We start from the raw sequence: 20,120 nt of genomic DNA, 5'->3' as shown, positions 1-20,120 counted from the left end.
AGCGAAATAGGCACTGGAGGAGGAAGATGTATTCGACAAGAGGGTTGATGTGAAAGAGATAAAAGCACTTGTAAAAGGCAAAGTCAATGAACCGTGGCAGGATCAATGGAACGCTGCAACGAACAACAAACTCAGAGAAGTGAAAAATAGCAAACAACCGTATGAAACAGCCATTGGCAGAACGAGAAAGAAAAGCGTGATTGTGACAAGACTACGAATAGGACATACCGTCCTATTGCATGGACACTTGTTGGAGAAGAAGGAGAAACCCCTGTGTGGTTTCTGCAACGAAATATTAACGGTCAAACACATCATCGCAATATGTCCAGGACTAGACGAGGAATGCAGAAAAGTTGGAATGGAACCCCAACATAAGAGAAGCACTAGCAGACGACTACGAGAGATCAAAGAAAGTGATACAATTCCTTAAAGAAGCAAATATCTACGGAAAAATTTAGATTCAATGACATGTAAATACGTTTCAAACCGAATACTCGAAGGACCCGAATGACAACAGTTAAAGGGTCCTAAATAAAGACAAAAAAAAATATGCAGTACATTTGACTTTTGTTCTAAAATCGACAAATCCTCCTAAACGAATAAAATTCCGTACAATTTTTGTAAATTCTGTGCGGTTGCTATGCCTAGTAGAGTGGGACTTGATTATATGAAAAAAAATAAAATTTCGCTCCGAACAACTTTTTGGGTTCCATTTTGGTCCTAGAATAACTGCAAATTGTAGGCTCGATCGGTGAAACTATATTTTTGCGCCCACGGCTTAAAATATACATGGGATTTCGTATGGGGAAATCGACTTTTACAAAATAATTCATTCAAAAGTCCCAGTGCCTTCTAAAAATAAATTGATGTAAATTTTTTATAGAAAATTTACCAAGGAAACTAAGTCTCGAAGAATGTAAAACGATTTACCGACTATGGAAAAAGTTATTTAGCAAAAACCGACCGCTGCTCTGAAAATTGATGAAAGTTTCAATTTTCATAGCACCACTGCTACTGACGGTCGAATTATATACAAAAATTTTAACTTTCTCTAATTGTGTATCAAAGAAGCCTCAATTGATCTCTCAAAACTCTTGGTAATCTACCAAATAGTTCAGATCATTGATTTAGACACAATAAGAGAAAGTCAAAACAGAATTACATATAATTGGACAGCCAAATGCAGTGGTGCCAGAAAAAAAGAATATTTTATCAATTGTCAAAGCATAAATAACTTTTTCTACAAGTATCAGATCGTTTCGTAGTACTCGAGACTTTGTTTCTTTGTTAAATTTCCTATGAAAAACACATAACGATTTAGTTTTAGGAAGACATGGGCGACTCCTGAAGAAATTCTTTTTTGAAAATCACTTTTCCCATACGAAATTCCATGTAAATTTCAAACAGTGGGCGCAAAAGTATAGTTTCACTGATCGAACCAAAAATTTACACAGCTGTTCTAGAACCCAAATGGTACCCAAAAAGTTGATCGGAGCAGAAATCTAATTTTTATCCCACCCTACTGCCTACCTGTGCCCAATCTAATATACCGGAGACATACGCATTGTTTTGTGTATGTGTTTAAAAATTAAGCTTTTAGTTTTGTCAATCTCTCTAATCGTCTTGAATTTCTAGCTCATTTCGCCAAAATGTTGCTCGCGAATACTAAAAACTAAGCAACTGGATTCTAACTGGGCCACCATTCATGAAACCGATTTAACTTCAAACGATCCGTCCGTCTGCTTGCTTGCAAAGCTTCAACTGCAATCGCTCATCCAAATAATCCTACGATCAAAGGACACAGCGGGTATGGAAAAAACACATAAACATAAAATAAGTTATCGTCACTCAAGGGCACACGGGATTAAACCATCCGATAAAAATGGGAACACGCGTCCACAATCGCATAACCTTCCAGAGTATCCTTCAGTTAACCTTTTTTTTTTCGTTCAGCTTTATGAATATGTATTGACGGAGTAATGTAATGAAAGCAACTGCACCAATTTCCCGTGGTCAGCAGCAGCACATCATATCGCAGTTAATCATAATAAAACGGTATTCAGCTGCTATTTCGATTGATATTAGAAACAACACCAACTAGCTGATTGTAAATCTCCCCTGATGGTAAACGATTCCGTTTGCTAACCGGACACCGGACGGAAGTAATGCGCCATCGGAAAATTCACCCCCAGGGTGAAACAAAGAATGCGGACTGCACAGTTCCACATTTGCATAATTCCTCTTACCCCCCCCCCCCCCCCCCCCGGGGGTACACACCGAGGAGTGTCGAGAAATGGAATAAAAACGGCAAAGCTGCAACGGAAATGTAATTGTGTTCTACGAAGAAAAATCTGAACCATTGTTCTTTTTTTTTTGGGGGGTTTCGTTTTGCAACGGAAACAAAGAAAATAATTCTTTAAAAATCATTTCCTATCTCACTTAACCCAAATTTCATTTGTCCAACTGTAACTCTCTACCGGTTGGAATAAATCGCTGGATTTCCTTTGCGAGGAAGCGAGTTGAATCCTTACAGCAAATGCATCACCCAGCCAGTCTAGTCTTTTTCAGTCCATCTTTGCCGAGCACCGGAAATGAGTACTAATCCCGAAATTTTGTTCTCCATCTCTTCTCGTTACAGAGTACGGGTAGAATACTATGTAAATGAAAACACATTCAAAGAAAGACTGCAACTATATTTTATAAAGAATCAAAGATCAAGTAAGTATGCATGACTATTAGAACGCATTGTGATTGTGACGGGGTCGAACACAAAGAAATTAATGTTTAGGAGCTGAGACACTTTGGAGTGGTTTGAGACTGTACTTTTAAATGTTTAGCTTATCTTTAGTTCTTTTCACTGAATACAAAGAGATTTCGTGATATGAGATTTTACTATAAAATTAAAAGGGATTAAATTTAATTAGAACCGAATTAGAGTCATTACATTAATTTAACGAATTGAAATTTGATGTGTTGGTCTTTGTACATTTTGACGTTTAAATTTGAAGAAAAGCTCTATGCTTAAACTGGTGGTGGTAGCGCATTAATACGAGACCTTGATGAGTACAGTTCAAAGATTTAATAACTCGTTTATGGATACGTCAAATTCATCTTGGCCATTCTCTCACTAGAGAATCTCTAATTTTAACCAATTGTTTACTTATCCACCGCCCCATGAAACACTCAGAAAATCAAAAGTGCCGAAACAGCTGCTATTTTCGACTACGGCCAAATTATTTCCGTCCTTCATGTCAGCCGTCTATCACAAATTTATCTCCCATCAACCAGCGATAATTTTAGATTCCCGGCAAGGCGACCCCTTTTCTATTATATTTTTGTACTCAACACGTCTGTTATTGACACAGACACACACCCGTCAACCAAAGCTATCTTTGGTGACACGTTAGGTACGTGTAGCCAAACCAATAACAATCAGGAATCACTTCCTTGACCCAGTAAACGAAAAGGGTACAATTTTCGAATGCCACCACCACCCCCGTTTCAGTTCAGAAAAAAAGCTACTGGAATTACGGGAAAATTATTCACGTCCACTAGCCCCGATAATAAATGAACCACGTTTCCCGCTTCATCCATCATCGCGTGATAAACTTCAGTTTCAATCAAGCTTCTGTGTGGACATGTTTGCCGTGCAAGTTCCCGATTCCGGACGGTTTTAAAATTCTAAAATTAAACAACTTATTCGACTAGAAAAAATATGATAATAATGTTAAAAGTTGAAAGATGGTATAAATCGCTCAACACGAATTTAGGTCCCTTGTCTCTGACAACCGGTTTCTGTTCCTTCCTAGGTATTTCACTTGAGTTACCCGGATATATGCTAATGGTCTTCCGACACGGAAAGTATGTAAATCAAGATGTAAATCGTAGCAAGCCGCTCAAAAGTGTCAGCAAATTAAATTTGCCCCATTCCGTGTCAACTCACACAAACTCAACCATTCTCAGATAACTGTAAATGTACAATTGACATCTTTCCGTTTTTTTCTTTGCAGGTTTAAGGATACGAATAGCTAATTTACTATTTAAGTTACTAACTTGCATTTTGTACATATTTCGAGTAGTTTCGGACCTAGATCCAACGTTCGCAACGTGGTAAGTACGATGTATGTTTGTGTGTTGGTGATGGGAATGCCTAGCTAGGCAGCGCTAGCGACGGCGGCGGCGACGGTAATTGATTACTTGGGCTGTGTTAACACGGAAAGGGTTGAAATAGTGATTGCATTTTCGCACGCCATGGAGTGTTGCATTTGCACTCCTTCAATTGAGCTAGGCAGTGTACAGGTGGTACTTCATATCTATACTGGTACATGGGAATGTCGGTTACGGTTGAAAGCGCTATTTCGATGAAGAGGTGGCGAAGCAGGGCGAGTGCAGGTAATGATTATCAGAGGGGTATTTCAAATGCAGTGCATTTCAATAAGCTCGGTGTATTCTGGAAGTAGAGAAAATTGATATGTCCAAGAGCGTACAATTCCTACTTATGCCGTGTTGATAACTACAGAGTGAGTCATTATTTATTGCGACATTGAATTTGAGTAAAATGCTCGACATTTGCGATTGACGCTCTCTATTAGAGCCTGTATGTCGTTTCCGGTATCAGTTCCTATTTCTTTTCTAGCGCTTGTTACTTAAAACATTCGTGAGTTTTTGTATTCTAGCTCAAATACATAGTCGATAATAAAATAAAAATCAATTTTTTGTGCGTCCTAGTTTATCCAAATATTTTACGTAAATTTTCAATCTATTAACTAATGTTTTTTTCAATACAAAATCCTGCGCAGAATTTTGACATAAAGCGAAGAAGTTATTGAGAAAAAATAAAAAACTAGAACCTACCTGTGGGACCAGGACATTACCGGGGTGTTAACGTAGGACAATTAATTTGTGTGAAAATTTTCTGCAGAATACTATTCAAATACCCAGAAAAATTTTACTGAACCCGGCGAAAAACTTAATATGAAATATTAGCCGTTTTGAAAAAAGATACAAGCAGAACTTTAATAATATGATACGCCAACGAATAGTCCTACGTCAACACCGCGGTTATGTCCCGGACATTACCCACTCCAAGCTTTTAATAACAATTTCTGAAAAAATGCGATAACACAAATTTACGTTTTGAAATGGATATATACATGAGTAAAGGTGAACTATGACTGTTCAATTATTCGGAAGTAAGAAAATGCCTATAATAATTTCGTTGCGTTGTGACGATGATTTTGGCGGATTGCACGATTGCACACTGACTTCATCATGTTTGACTGCTAATTATCTAATAAGAGTTGCTTAGGAAATGGTAAGTAGGAATTCATACCAATCCGACCCATATTAAAACCTCAACAGCATGATAGCCATCATTGCCGGGCGCCCCCATCTCCATCGTTCACGGGGAAGGATAAAGGAAAAGGTAGACAGGAAGTGTTGATGTTCCACCTACTTAACGGAAGGACGACGATTCATCAGACTCTTCCATAGGTGTCGCGGAGTTGGTAGTTTGGAAGGGTATCAGGTCTAGGATTCGCTCCAAGCAAACGATGCGACCTGTAAAGCATATTTTATTAGGTAGTTGTTTAGTTAGTCTTCGAGTGCACGATCACTCGAAAAAGAGATCTTGTTTAGTTTTTGGTTCTTTTTAAACTCTGGGCAGTCGGCTACCGAGAGTATACTATGTTCCCTAAACAAAAGCAATTTGAACTCCACACAGCCGACCGTGGGAGTATTGCCTAGAAAAGATAATCTTATCTGCGTAATGGGTCGGATCACTATTTATTGCAACAGTATTTGGACAGAATTCTGATTGTTAACCAGATGCACGAGCGTGTTAGCAATAACGGAGCTTGAAATTGTTGTGTTCATGAAAGGGCTTAGCAAAAGCTAAACCCAGTCTACAGTGCTCTTATATACCGCGGCGAGCAGTATCGAAATGTAAACAAACACATGTATAATAGTTTCAAATAAATACCGCTTAGGTGGACTCGAGCGGCATAAGTTTATTGAACCTGAAACAGTGTGCTTGTTTTATTAGTCGAAACTCCGTAGGTTCACTGACCCGATTCCCTTTGAAGTGGGATGTAATAGAAATTAGGTTCATAAAAACAGACGCGGCGAATTTTCAATACGTATTGACCCGTGATCATAGATACTAGTCATATTAGTCGTATTGGGGCTAATTTCCGATCAACTATTCATTTTTACGGCAATATTTTCTCGACTAGATCTGTTCGCACCCTCTCATTCTGCTACTATCGGCAGAAGGCTGATAGCACCCAGTCGTCGCCGGTCTATGGACCAAATATCATCAACAGATTGAGACTCGCGTGGAGGCATGAGATAGGAAACTTGTGAGAATTTTGTTATCCCACCGTTTGACGACCCAAACCATGCAATCACCTCGATATCAAAGATAAACTCAAGATAGAGTGGTGGTTGAGACTATTTCATGTACCACTCAAATGTGACCCCTCGATGATTCTGGTTTACTGTCAAACTGACAACGCGATATTTGAATAACCAGTGTCATTTGAGGCGTCTCGTAGACATGACAACTATCGATTGTTAGCGTATAAAGATTGTACAAAATGTATTTCGATTCACAATAATTTCATCCAGCTGAATCGGTCGTCTACGTAATATCAAAAACGGGAAAACTATTTGACAGCATCGTCAATAACCGGTTGAATTCCTTGCGCGCTCCTGTCCCCATTTCGTGATTCATTTTACGTGATCTAGTATCAAATTGAGTACTTACGTTTGTAATACAACATTACGGATACGTTTCCTTATAAAATCTATTTGTCCTGATATTTCTACATAAGTAAATAAACTTTCAAACGCGTACACGTTCCGAAAGAAATCAGTTTTTCTCAAAACATGAAAATCCTGTCGAATACCGGCAATGTTTATTATTTTTGCATGGTAAGCTGGGATGCCATCGCGCTCTCGTTCCACCAGCTTAGTCTACCGGTGGGTCTGTACCGAATCCTGGAAAGTTACTTCCAGAACCGCGTACTGCTATACGAAACTGATGCCGGACAGAAAAGGGTTCCTATTACCGCCGGAGTCCCGTAGGGCTCGATCCTAGGCCCGGTGTTATGGAACCTCATGTATGACGGGGTTCTGAGACTAAAGTTCCCTCCTGGGGTCAAGATCGTCGTAACCTTGGAGGTCTATGGGAAGTCAATTCCTGAGGTAGAACTAACCGCAGAACACGCGATCAACACGGTGGAGGAATGGATGAGCGCGAGAGGCCTGGAGCTCGCTCAGCATAAGACGGAGGTAGTTATCGTCAACAACCGCAAGTCGGCACAACATGCAGTTATCCATGTGGGAGAAGTCGTAATCACCTCACAGCGGAGTCTGAAGTCTCTCGGAGTGATTATAGACGACAAGCTGACCTTCGGCAGCCACGACGACTATACATGCAAGAGAGCGTCGTCTACTGTTGCGGCACTATCGAGGATGATGTTGTAGCGCGTGCCTAACGTACCTACATAACTGTCTGCTATAGCGCTTACCCCGGATCTCAGAACAAGTGATTTAAGCGCCACCTCTTACGAGGACCACTTGTCATGTTCTAGGTTGCCCGACCAGAAACCCAACCCCAGGGCGGGTTAGTTTACCAAAATTTGGGGGAAACGAAACGGCAGACGCAAAAGCCGAAGGGTACTCCGTCTCGCAGAACAATAGCAAACAATAACCAAAGATCGCGACTGAACTTCCTAACCTTAACACCAACTCCTGGTTATCATCACTGGCAGAGTCCCAAATAACTGCCAAATAATAAGCCAGTTTCTAAAACCAGAGTGAGGACTGTTTTCCCGAGCAGTCCTACCCGGAGTAAACAACAACAAAAAACTACAAGAAACGAACGCGAAACATGAGACCCTTCAACTAAACGATACTAAAAAATATCACTTCAAGCTACACATCATTATGGGAAACGCAATATACCTTACAACATTAATTTAACAAACATTAAGCATTCTTTAAAACTACTTTGCCCTTCATTTCTTTGCCGGCTTAGGGCCCTAACATGTGCGGGTTGAGAATCAAATCTACGCTATAAAATTCAAGCTTTTGTCACCCTGCGCAGGGAATTTAGGCGTTTACTCACTCTACTTATTCGCTGACCATCTTCCGCTGCGGCTTTCGATGCGCACTCACACTTTCAAACTTCGATGACTGCTGGTGCCGCGCTGCTTGCTCCAAATACGACGAGTGCCGCTGCTTGCTCCAAATACGACGAGGTACTGACGCGGTGGTTTCGCGCTTTCTAGCGCCGACGGTGTTGTTGAAGTCCTAGGGGGGATTGATGGTAACTGCTGGTAGTGTCGGACCTCCGGACAGCGTACCAGCAACAAATTACGGATCTACGAATCCGGCTGACGGCGTTTAGTGATGCTGCATTACGTACGTGGCGGTGCTTCTTTGTGAGAGTTTTTACTGCAATGGACGCAATTCCACAACAAACATGGATGCAGAGTGTGGTGGCAGGAGGTGGGATGATCTTTGCTGGCGGTGCGGTAGTAGCTTCGCCTGGCGCAAAATCTGCAATTAAAAGCCGTCGTACGGCTAGTCGACGGTTCGAGCTCATTGTTGCAAAAATGTCTATAATAATTTCGATAAAAAAGTGATCTTTGCGGAAAAATTCTTCTACGGTTTCTAAATGTTTAACCATTTTCAAGTTGTTTTTCAGCGTCAATTATTGCCGCTGTTCTGATTGGAATAAATATAATTTAATGCGAAATACTCTCACAATTTTGCAACAAATTCCTACCATAAATTAAGATACAAATAATTTTGTAAAAGCAGCCATTAGCTGTGATTTCATTGGTGTTCTACTGTTCATCAGCGAGCAAACAAAAGTTACAATCGACTCACAACTAAAATTTTTACTGCTATCGGCAAAGAAAAATATTCAAAATTATTGTTCACTTTATGGTAGAACCCTGAAAAGGATTGATTTAAACGGAATAACAAGTCGATCCGCCACCGCTAAACTTTCAGAATAGGCAAATTTGTAACCTGCACAGCACAACGGAACAGACAACATATTCCAATGCAGCTTTTCAATGGGCGGCACACCTACGTCGCACATGTGTTCTGCTCTGTGTCTCACACACGCCTTGCACTGAGCAAAGTGGTGGCACATATATTTGTAAGTTCTAGCATTCATGTTGATTCGCATTAAGAGTAGTTTTTGAACTATTTAAACAAATTTTACATCGCGAATAAGGTATCGGTAGCATGCATTGAACGTTTTCCTTTCGATTTTTTAAAGGAGATAAGCAATTTGTTTAGCAGAAAGAAAGTTATTAAGGTTCAAAGTGTGCGTAACGCTTTCATTTTGAAAATATTGAAAAAAACCAGTATAGTAAAGAAAGACGTAAGTCCTACATCAAAATATGTTTACAATTAGAAAATAAATGATTAAATCCATATTTATTTTCAAAAGTGTACTATCATCAAAAGCTTTAATATCAAATTGATGGTAAGTAAGTTTGAGTTGAGTTTCCATAACGATGAATTATGCAAATGTCAGAAAAATACAATTAGCAAAAGCGCATGAAATTGGACAAATGCAAAGAAAATCGGCGAACTTGTTGGAAGATTTTTAAACTTCAGTCGAGTTTTGCCAATATCAGTTTGGTGCTCACAAGGGCACACGGAAAAAATCCGTTCATAAATTCATGAAAAATCGTGACCTTTTTCATGAACTGGACGACTTACGAAGAACGTGATAAAGTTCCTGAAATTATGAACAATAAACTTCGTATTCATAAAACTATTTGTGTTGCCTAAAAACTAGTTCGCCCCGAATATATACATGGCGTTACATTAGAATGTTTGGTTGGGTTACTGTTGTTGTTTAGTTTTTGTTGTGATTCTTGTTCATGATTTGGGAATACACAGTTGACGGTCAAACGTTGTTCATGATTTCAAGAGCTTATTCGCGATTCTTGTGAATTCTCATGACGTTAGCGGGATTAACGTTCATGATTTCAAGATCTTAGTCGCGATGTTCGTAATTTTCATTCACGTTATCGTGATATTTTAGTCATAAGTAGAGTGATTCATGTTCATGAGTTCATGATCTTTGTCACGATTTTGAATGTTTTTGTCACGAGTTGTGCAATTTGTGCTCATAATTTCAGGATCTTAGTCGCGATTTATGTAACTTCTGTTCATGTTATCGTGATATTTTAGTCATGAATAGAGAAATTCATGTTCATGATTTCAGGATCTTAGTCACGATTTTCGTAATTTCTGTTCATGTTATAATGATATTTTGTTTTAGAGCTTACTTTCAAAGAGTAATGTAACGAATGTTCATGATATCAGCGGTTTTATCATGGTATTCGTAAATTCTCTTCACCTTATCGTGATCTTTAATTTTTTGTCACTAATGGTTTTTTTACTCGGAATAACGTGACATTATGAACTGGATCATTAAAATAAGACTTATTCGCGATATCTGGTTTTGTGAACTATGTCACGCACATTATTTGAGGTTCTCAGTGCAGTTTTCGTTTTCTGTCCGGACATCACAATGAACCTTATCAAATGAATAACGATGTTCGAGGTTCTAATATTTTTTTTTATATCTACTGCTCGTACCTATTACTGGTCGCTAGCAATTGGGTATTTCATTAAAAAGTGTATGGAACAAAAATGATTGAACGAATAATACTCCTACTTTTGTGATAGAGTTCACGTAAAATTTCATTACCATGTTGCCTGAAATTGTAAATGATTGGGTATATATTCTAAATATCACATGCACGCAAATAGATACTAGATAGTTCGTAAATCATGTACTAGGAATCATGAACCAGTTCACGAATATATGATTAATATTTTATGATTTCGTGAACTTTTTCACTATTGTGACTATTAAACTAGGTATCATGAACCAGTTTACGAATACATGAATAATATTTCATGATTCCGTGAACTATTTCACGAGCACGGATATTGGATCGTAACTAACATATTAGAAATCATGAACCAATTCACGAATGCATAAATAATATTTGATGATTTTGTGAACCATTTCACGAGCACGGATATTGGATTGGGACTAATATATTAGGGATCATGAATTAGTTCACGAGAATTGAATGGGATCATGGATAAAATTCCGAATTTCGTGAAATATTTCACGAAAAAATAACCAGAATATTTCGATGTTGTGAACTATTATTCCTATAACTATGAAAAAAACCATGAGTCAACCTTTGGTTTTATGAATAATGTTCATAAAGTTGTGAACTAGTTCTTGGCGGAAGCCGTGACTGAAGTTCACAAAACAAAACCAAATGTTTCCACAAATGAAAGCGTTTTGCGGGCGTTACTGAAGGGAAATTGAATATAATTATAAAAACCATGATTTTTGGTCATGAGGAATTCCACAAAGATCCGTCCGAAAATCATTAAAATCGTGACCGACCATCTTAGATTCCGATGAAACTTTTCACGTTTCACCGTCATGGAAGACTAAATATTTTCCACAGGTAATAAGATTATTTTGACTCATGAGCAACTTTTCAAAAGGGCGTAAACGTTTCTACATGCATGAATTTCAAAATTTTTTTGTTCGATTACTATATTTTATACAGCAAAACTATCTAAGAACGAGTTACAGGGAATGAAGACTTCTGTCTGAAAAAATATACACTGAAAAAAATGTTGTGTCATTTTTCAAAAAAACAAAAATTTATGATAAAAATTTAAATTGCGAAAAAACCCATTTTTTTAAATTTTTTTGTATTTTGTTACCAAAAACCTAAAGAGAAAAGAAACATTTTGAATGTGATGATGGAGAAAAAATCGGCAAAAAATTTTTTCAAACAATAACTTCGTACATGTTTTTAAATTTCATACTAATTGACATACAAAATTGTAATTTTATTACAGAATATAATTCTAAGCACCATTTAAAATCAAAATGCATTTAACAAAAATCTTCCAAAATGCGATAGATTTCGAGATATTTGAAATTTTGCTCCTATAAAAAAATTAATTCGTGTAATTATGCTCTTTTTAAAAGTTATTCGCGTTACCCCATCATAAAATGTGAAAAATTTAATGTTTCTCGTTTTAAAGACGTAAAAGCAACTTTTTTAGTGTATTTGGATTATGGAGAAGCTTTCAATAAAAAAGTTTTCCTAACAACAACTTTTGACATATTTTTATAATTCTTACTATTTGCAGTCAAAAATACAATTTTCTTTTTGAATATGATTCTAAATGCCATTTTAAATCGAAATGCTCTTAACAAAAATTTTCTAAAATGTAGTAGTTCTCGAGATATTTTAACTTTTGTTTTAACAACACAATTATTTTGTTTTATTACGACCTTTTCATAAATTAGTCTCGTTTCTCCATCAACAATAATAGGTTTTCTAAAATGTTCGTAAACTTTCTTGCAACTTTCTCTTTGACATCCTGGCGATATTGTGAAACATTTGAAAGTTACATGAAAACAACCCAAATATGATTCAACTATATAGTTTAATCATCAGACCCTATGGTTGAAATATATTTTGGTTGCTTTCATGTAACTTTCAAATGGTTTACATCATGCTCATGTAACTTTCAAATGGTTTACAATATCGCCTTCATGTCAAAAAGAAAGTTGCAGGAAAGTTTACGGGCCTTTTTAAAAACCTATTACTGTTGATGGAGAAATGCGACTAACTTATGAAAAGGTCGTAATAAAACAAAATAATTGTGTTGTTAAAACAAAAGTTAAAATATCTCGAGAACTACTACATTTTAGAAAATTTTTGTTAAGAGCATTTCAATTTAAAATGGCGTTTAGAATCATATTCAAAAAGAAAATTGTATTTTTGACTGCAAATAGTAAGAATTATAAAAATATGTCAAAAGTTGTTGTTAGGAAAACTTTTTTATTGAAAGCTTCTCCATGATCCAAATACACTAAAAAAGTTGCTTTTACGTCTTTAAAACGATTAACATTAAATTTTTCACATTTTATGATGGGGTAACGCGAATAACTTTTAAAAAGAGCATAATTACACGAATTAATTGTTTTGAAGGAGCAAAATTTCAAATATCTCGAAAACTATCGCATTTTGGAAGATTTTTGTTAAATGCATTTTGATTTTAAATGGTGCTTAGAATTATATTCTGTAATAAAATTACAATTTTGTATGTCAATTAGTATGAAATTTAAAAACATGTACGAAGTTATTGTTAGAAAAACTTTTTTACCGATTTTTTCTCCATCATGCAATCACATTCAAAATGTTTCTTTTCTCTTTAGGTTTTTGGTAACAAAACAAAAAAAATTAAAAAAAGGGTTTTTTCGCCATTTAAATTTTTATCATAAATTTTTGTTTTTTTGAATAATAACACAACATTTTTTTCAGTGTATATTTTTGACAGACAGAAGCATTCATTCACTGTAACTTGTTCTCAGAGAGTTTTGCTGTATAAAATACAGTAATCGAACAAAAAAATTTTGAAATTCATACACGTGGGAACGTTTACGTCTTTTTAAAAAATTGCTCTTGTATCAAAATATTCCAATTGCCAGAGAATATCATGGAGATTCATACAGTGAACACACTTGCAAAGTTTCCTTCGAATCGACGATGGTCATATTTTGCGGTCGGCCGGTTTCTCATGGAATCCCTCTCATGGTCCTGTTTTCGTAACGTAAAAACGTAATTGTTCCAGAATTCATGGCACTTTATTCACGATTTTTGGAACAATTTTTTTTCCGTGCAGCTACAAAGAAACTGCAATCTGCATTGTAATCTACGAACTACATGGGCCTTTTTCGAACTTTGGGGAAGATCCATGAATTGTAGAATAGACCTACGAAATTCAGTGAAGTAAACTTTAGTAAAGTTCGCACATATTCACGGAAATTTTTCAAACTTAACATATGTTCTATGAATTCCAGTGAAGTTGGCACCTTTTGACAAGTTTTTGGAATACAAAGAAAATTCTATGATATTCTAGGAAGCTTCGAGAGGTTAATTAGGATCCCGTAAAATTTGATTTAAAATACTAATTGAGGATCAGAAAAAAATATATTTTCAAGTAATTTCATAAAAAAAATTGTGAAAAGATTAATATTTATTAAATTAAGAAAGACATAAAAAAATCCTACGTACGCCACTGGGGAATATTATTTTCAATAGGCTGTGAAATTTGCGAAACGATCTAAAAATATTTGTTTGAGTAACATTTCCGGCCAGCTCAAAGAAGGTTTGAGCAAGTCGCGTTTAATCTTTTTGTAATTTTAATTTTAAGAAAAAATCTTGAGTGGAACTACAGGAGAATTCTGCAATGTTTTGGTAAACCTCCTTTTTCGCGAACGCGAATTGCCAGGCCATACGTATGATTCCTAGCATCAATTTTTACACAACCCGCCGGCAGTTGCAATGATTAAATTTGTGGTATGTGAGTTTATTACCTTTTCAAATTTACGCTTAGTTGCTGTGAGTTTTATTACACTGCATTAGTCTATTGATAAGTGTGTCATTTAAGTCAGTTTGGCGATAAAAATAATATTATGACATGAAAGAGTCGATGTGAGTATTAGTGAAAGGATTAGGTTAAAAATTCCTTTCGGCAGAGTTCATCGAATTGAATAGACTGATTCGGTTCGATCGATGGTGTATTCAAATTGCATCTGGTAAACATGAAGGAACAAGCATTATTTTGCTCAATCTCAATAAATTTTATTTCGAATACCAACAATACAACGCCGAAAAAAATTTTTCGATGTGCTGTGGAGAAAAAAAAAAACAAAACAATATAACCAAATCAAGCATTGAAGGAACTCGCAAGAAACAAATTTATTATGTATTGACTGTGCAGAAAAAAACTTTTCCAGTCAAAAGTTGGAGTTGTTTGGCCCACATGATTGGGGTTCAATAAAAAAAAAACAAGCAAGTTCTCTAACGTTCCACTCCATCAAACTTTTTCATCACACAAATGCTGTACATATCTAGATACATTATTCAGATTGCTGTGCAAACGCCTTACGGCTGTATTCCGACGTTTGCCAAGTTCCGGATAAATATTTGATCGCACATTGGATGCATATTTCATTAGCATTGTTGCATCACGCTAGCTTTTAGCTCCACAACGGTAGTAATTAGCATTCGTATCAGGAATTTTGATTCATAGCTTTATCCTGATGAAACCATGCACCGCTCTAGCGTAAAAAGATCATCACTTCACGATAAAGTGTTCTTTTTAAGTACTTTTACGTGTTACTCCTTTATGGACAGCAAACAAATAATAATAAAAAGCCTCACGCGAAAGTAATCAATTCGTCCGCCATGGTCTGCCTCTTAATAGATATTTAACGATTCCTAGATGACAACTGTTTGCTGTTTTTATGTGCATTCGAATCAAAAAATCGATTTTTGTCATTATTCTCTATCATCATCCGACACACAGCCACGGTTGCAAGGTTTCGAACAAGACGGAGTTCCTGGACTCGGCCAAACTGACGGAGGAGGAGTTCCAGGAGAGCCCGATCATCAACTGGGACGCAATCCTGTGGGTGAACCGGTCGACGGAGCTGTGGGCGGTGCAGCTGGTCCTGGCGCTCATCTCGCTCACGGAGGCCCTCCTGATTGCCTACCTCGGGTACAAGGTGAGTGTTTTACAATTAAATTTCATGTAACAATAAAATTTTGCGGTCCGACCCAAAACGCTACAGTAAATTAACATTAAATCTTTCCAAGAAAAAATAATGATCCACAAATGATTTTTGATGTATAACCATTCCCAAGAAGTAGTACTTTGTCCTTCAAAATTTTCTCATCAGTAGCTAACAGACCGACTTGCCGTTAGCTGGAATCCAACAAGAACAACACATATATATTATAGTGTTGGCGATTTTGTTCGGAGTTCGCTTAGCATTATCACTCGTTAATCGCAGTATTATCCGCTCGAAGCTGAAACACAAATTTTTATTTCAATTCCATTTTTTTCATCCAATCTTAATTCTATATGCTGGGTAACGAAATTTTGATTTCGTCCTCCTACGGTATGTAAAGAGCAGGTTCAAAAATAACGCAGCTCTTTTTTGGGACAAATAAACAAAAAATATATTGAAAAGAAAAAACTATTCTCTGAAATATTTAAATTGGGACCATCCATAAATGACGTAGCATTATATGGGGGAGGGGGGAGTCTTGTAATTTGTGATGATGTGTGACGACAGGGGAGTAGGGGGTCATGTCATGCTACGTAGCTTTTTTAAAGGGAATAGGGGTTGACCTGATGTCACGACAATTTTACGAGTTTCATCTAACTGACATCGTTTTTTTATTATTTTTTATTTTTACGGGGATAAGCGGAGGGGTAGGGTTACCGTCAAGCTACGTAATTATCAGGGGGGGTATTTAGAGTTTTGTGACGAAATGCTACGATGGGGGAGGGGGGTGTTGAAAATCATTCAAAAAATGCTACGTCATTTATGGATAATCCCATTGAAAAATCAAAATTTTCAAAACAAATAGCAATTCAAAATTAAAAATTTTGCTGATTAAAACACTGGAATATTTAAAAATATAAAACATTAAAGAAAAGAAACTTTAAACATTATGATTTGTGAATTCTAAATATTTCGAACTTTAAAATTACGATTACAAAAATTAAAACATTTAAACATTTCAAACCTCAAAATATATAAATTTGAGCATTTAAAAATCCAGAAACTCAAATATTTTAAAGCTTGAGGATGCAACAATTTTTAAGTTTATGGATTTAAACACACTCAAATTAAAGAATTTGAAAATCTAAAAAATGAAAAAAGTATGCATTTAAAAACTTTAAATTTAAAAGTTTAAAAGATTTATAAATTTTAAAGTTCAAGTACAGTAGGATTCCGTTTTTGGCAACAATTTTATTTTTTTCAGTTGCCAAAACCGGAACCGTGCCAAAAATGGAACCTTATTTTTGAAGTTTAGATTTTCAATTTAAGATTTCAAAAATGTTTCAAGGATTTTTAATCATATGTGAAATGGACTGAAATTAAAGAAAAATATAATAAAACTCAATTTTATTCATGTTTTTATCAAATTCAGACGTCGTACGGTGGGGCAGAATGCTACTTTCGACGCTCAAAACCTCTAGCGCCCTGGGTATATATCGTGGAGGGTTGGTGTCTTTAGCCAAATATCTTGGATGAAAATGATAATTATTTTGACAATTTAGGTTTTGATCTAGATAAGTAGAAACTGATCTAGATTAGTTCTGTCTTTTGAAAAAGGTGTTCTATCAAAAAACTTTCCTCGTCAAAGTTGTTTGTTTGATATTTTTAACGTATGTACTGAAGACATTTATACTTTATAACTTATGTAGATGGCACTACAAGACATTTAAAAAAAATACTCGAGAAAATGAATTTTAACATTTTTTTATGAAAAATAATAAATATTTTATTTCTACAACTTCGAAAAAAGTTTCAAAGTGTGTTATCATGACATTCGCTCCTGGGATTGTTATCTTTTCTTTCGTGAATATTAATGAACAGTTTTGTTTAAAAAACATAGCTCTTTAAAAAAATAAATAAATTTTGTCCTCTATAACTACCAATCGTCGATCTTTCAGATGGCATTGATAGATTGAAAATCAAATTGCAATATTTGAAGATAGGTTTGAAGAAAACCTGTAAAAATCACTTGTAACTATCCAAACAAAATGGATTAAAACATCAGTGCTGCGGTGAAAATGTGCTCCAATAAAAGTTCAAAAATCTCTAGAACAATGCATTGCAGAAATTAACACATCAAAAGATAATATATGCAACCCTATTTTTCAAGAGCCACGCTACCTTAAATCTTAAAACAAATTATAACAAATGAACCATTATAGATAGCCTTGTTTATTCAGCAAACTTGCTTCAACTCATTTGTTAAATTGTAGGGCATTCCGCAGGAAAACTTCACACATCTAAACAGTCGATACTTTGAACACCTCAACCACAAGGACCACCCTAATTCCATTCATTTGAAACACTCGCCAAAAAAACTAATAAATTAGCCAAAGACATTATAAAACAAACCAAACTATTTGGGGGCCATCAGTTTTGTGTTCCTAAATACGGCTTTGGGAAGCACCATGGTCAGCTTTCGATATGTACTGAAAATTTAGTGTCAACACAAAAGTGTTGACGTCGTAATAATACAAAGATAGAGAGGCTCGCAATGTTACTAAGGTTCTATTGAAAATTTTCTCCAGAACTAGTCTTATTACGCAGTGTAGCGTATTCCTCTGTACTTGACTCTTAAAGGGCACAGGCTCTGGGTCTTACTATAAAAATTAATTCCGACTGACACTAGTTACACTGCTACCAGTTAAATTATAATTAAAAATACATTTCTATACTTATTGTGATCATTAAACATAACACGTATAGTGTAAAATATAGTTAACCCTTAAATGCATAACACTGTTTTAAAACAACATTCGAAAAGCATTTAATTTTAATCACAATCAATTTTTTTTAATAATTTAATTATCACAGTAATGTATTGAAACTATGAGACAATTTTAACATAATTTGGAAAAAAAATATTAGTATTCCCTTTAAGGGTTAATATGACTCCCATGTTTGGAAATAAAGTGAAATGTGATGTCAATTGATACAAAAAAATATCTATTGCACATTTTTAAAAGATTTATTATGTTCAGCAAGAATGTTGCCAAAAACGGAACCCGTTTGTTGCCAAAATCGGAGTGTGCCAAAATGGGAGCATGCCAAAAACGGAATCTTACTGTATAAGAAAATCACGAACATGAAATTTTTAAATATGAAAATACACAAATTTAAAATTGAAACATTTAAATATTTAAACTTCTAATATTAAAAAAAATGTTTAAATCTTAAAATTTTAAAATTTATTCAAAAGTCTAAAACTGTATACAAAATCGAAATTTTACAACATTAAAAAATTTCAAAATAGAAAAATTCAAAATAATTTATTCGAGCATTTACAATTTATAAAAAATTTAAAATCCAAAAGCATGAAATCTGAAGATCAAAAACATTTAAAAATTTAATGCCCTGAAAATTTAGAAATCGAGAAAGTTGAGAAAAATGAGATCTTTGAAATCTTAATATCCAAAAATCTTAAATATATAAATTTAAGAATTTGGAAATTTTTGAAAGTCCAATATAATATAAAATAAATTTACAAAATTTAAGGCGCAAAAATTGTGAAAAATTTAAGGATTTTAAAATGTGAAGATTTTCAAATTCGAAAATTTAAAGATTTAAAGATGCAAGAATTCAAAATTTAAAGATCTAAAAATTTAAATTCTCGAGGATTAAATAATAATTAATAATATAAAAATTGGAACGCTTAAAAATATAAAATTTTCAAAATTTAAAGAAATATTCTAAAATTTTAAAATATAAAAAACTTAAAAATTTAGAAATATAAAGACTCAAAAATTTAAATATTCAGGCTTTAAAGATTAATACATTTATATAGCTAATAACATTGAGATTAAAAAAATCTAAAATCTTGAAATGCAAATTTTAAAAATCTTGAAATGCAAAATTTCTAAGATCTAAAAATTTAAGAATTCAAAGATTAAAAATTTAAAAGTTTATTGATAATAAAAATTTTAAAATTGTTTAAAATGTTTAAGACTTCAAAATTTAGGAAATTTCCAAAAACCAAAATTTAATGATCTTAAATTTTTTAAATTGAACAACTTTAGAATTCAAATATTCAAGATGTTTTATTTTTAAATATTTAAAAACTCAAAAAATTGAAAATTTCAAAATATAATCATTTAAAATTTTAAGGACCAAAATCCAAAAATTTAAAGATATGAAATTCCAAAACATTCACAATTCAATAAATTAAAAATTAATAAATTTAAAAATTTAGCGATTTAAAAGCTTAGAGATCATCCATAAATGACGTAGCATTATATGGGGTAGGGGGGTTTGTATTTTGTGATGATGTGTGACGATAGGGGGGTAGGAGGTCATGTCATGCTACGTAGCTTTACCCGTTTCATCTAACATCGTTTTTTATTTTTTTAAATTTTTTACGGAATCAAGGGGGGAGGTTTACCGTCAAGCTAGGTAA

At 34.8% G+C, this 20,120-nt stretch overlaps 1 protein-coding gene across 20 annotated transcripts in view; it reads left to right on the top strand.

Annotated features, from left to right (window-relative positions):
• The window catches only part of LOC131694238 (potassium channel subfamily T member 2), a 510,796-nt gene that overhangs the window by 344,228 nt on the left and 146,448 nt on the right, over positions 1–20,120 (top strand). For all 20 annotated transcript variants that reach the window (XM_058982768.1, XM_058982767.1, XM_058982776.1 and 17 more), the window contains 3 exons: positions 2,639–2,718; positions 4,011–4,110; positions 15,463–15,661. In XM_058982768.1, the coding sequence (XP_058838751.1) occupies positions 2,639–2,718; positions 4,011–4,110; positions 15,463–15,661 (379 nt within the window). The remainder of the gene's footprint in view (positions 1–2,638; positions 2,719–4,010; positions 4,111–15,462; positions 15,662–20,120) is intronic.

Source organism: Topomyia yanbarensis, chromosome 3 (genome assembly GCF_030247195.1).
Source record: "Topomyia yanbarensis strain Yona2022 chromosome 3, ASM3024719v1, whole genome shotgun sequence".
Classification (NCBI taxonomy): domain Eukaryota; kingdom Metazoa; phylum Arthropoda; class Insecta; order Diptera; family Culicidae; genus Topomyia; species Topomyia yanbarensis.
This window is presented reverse-complemented; position numbering and strand designations above follow the sequence as displayed.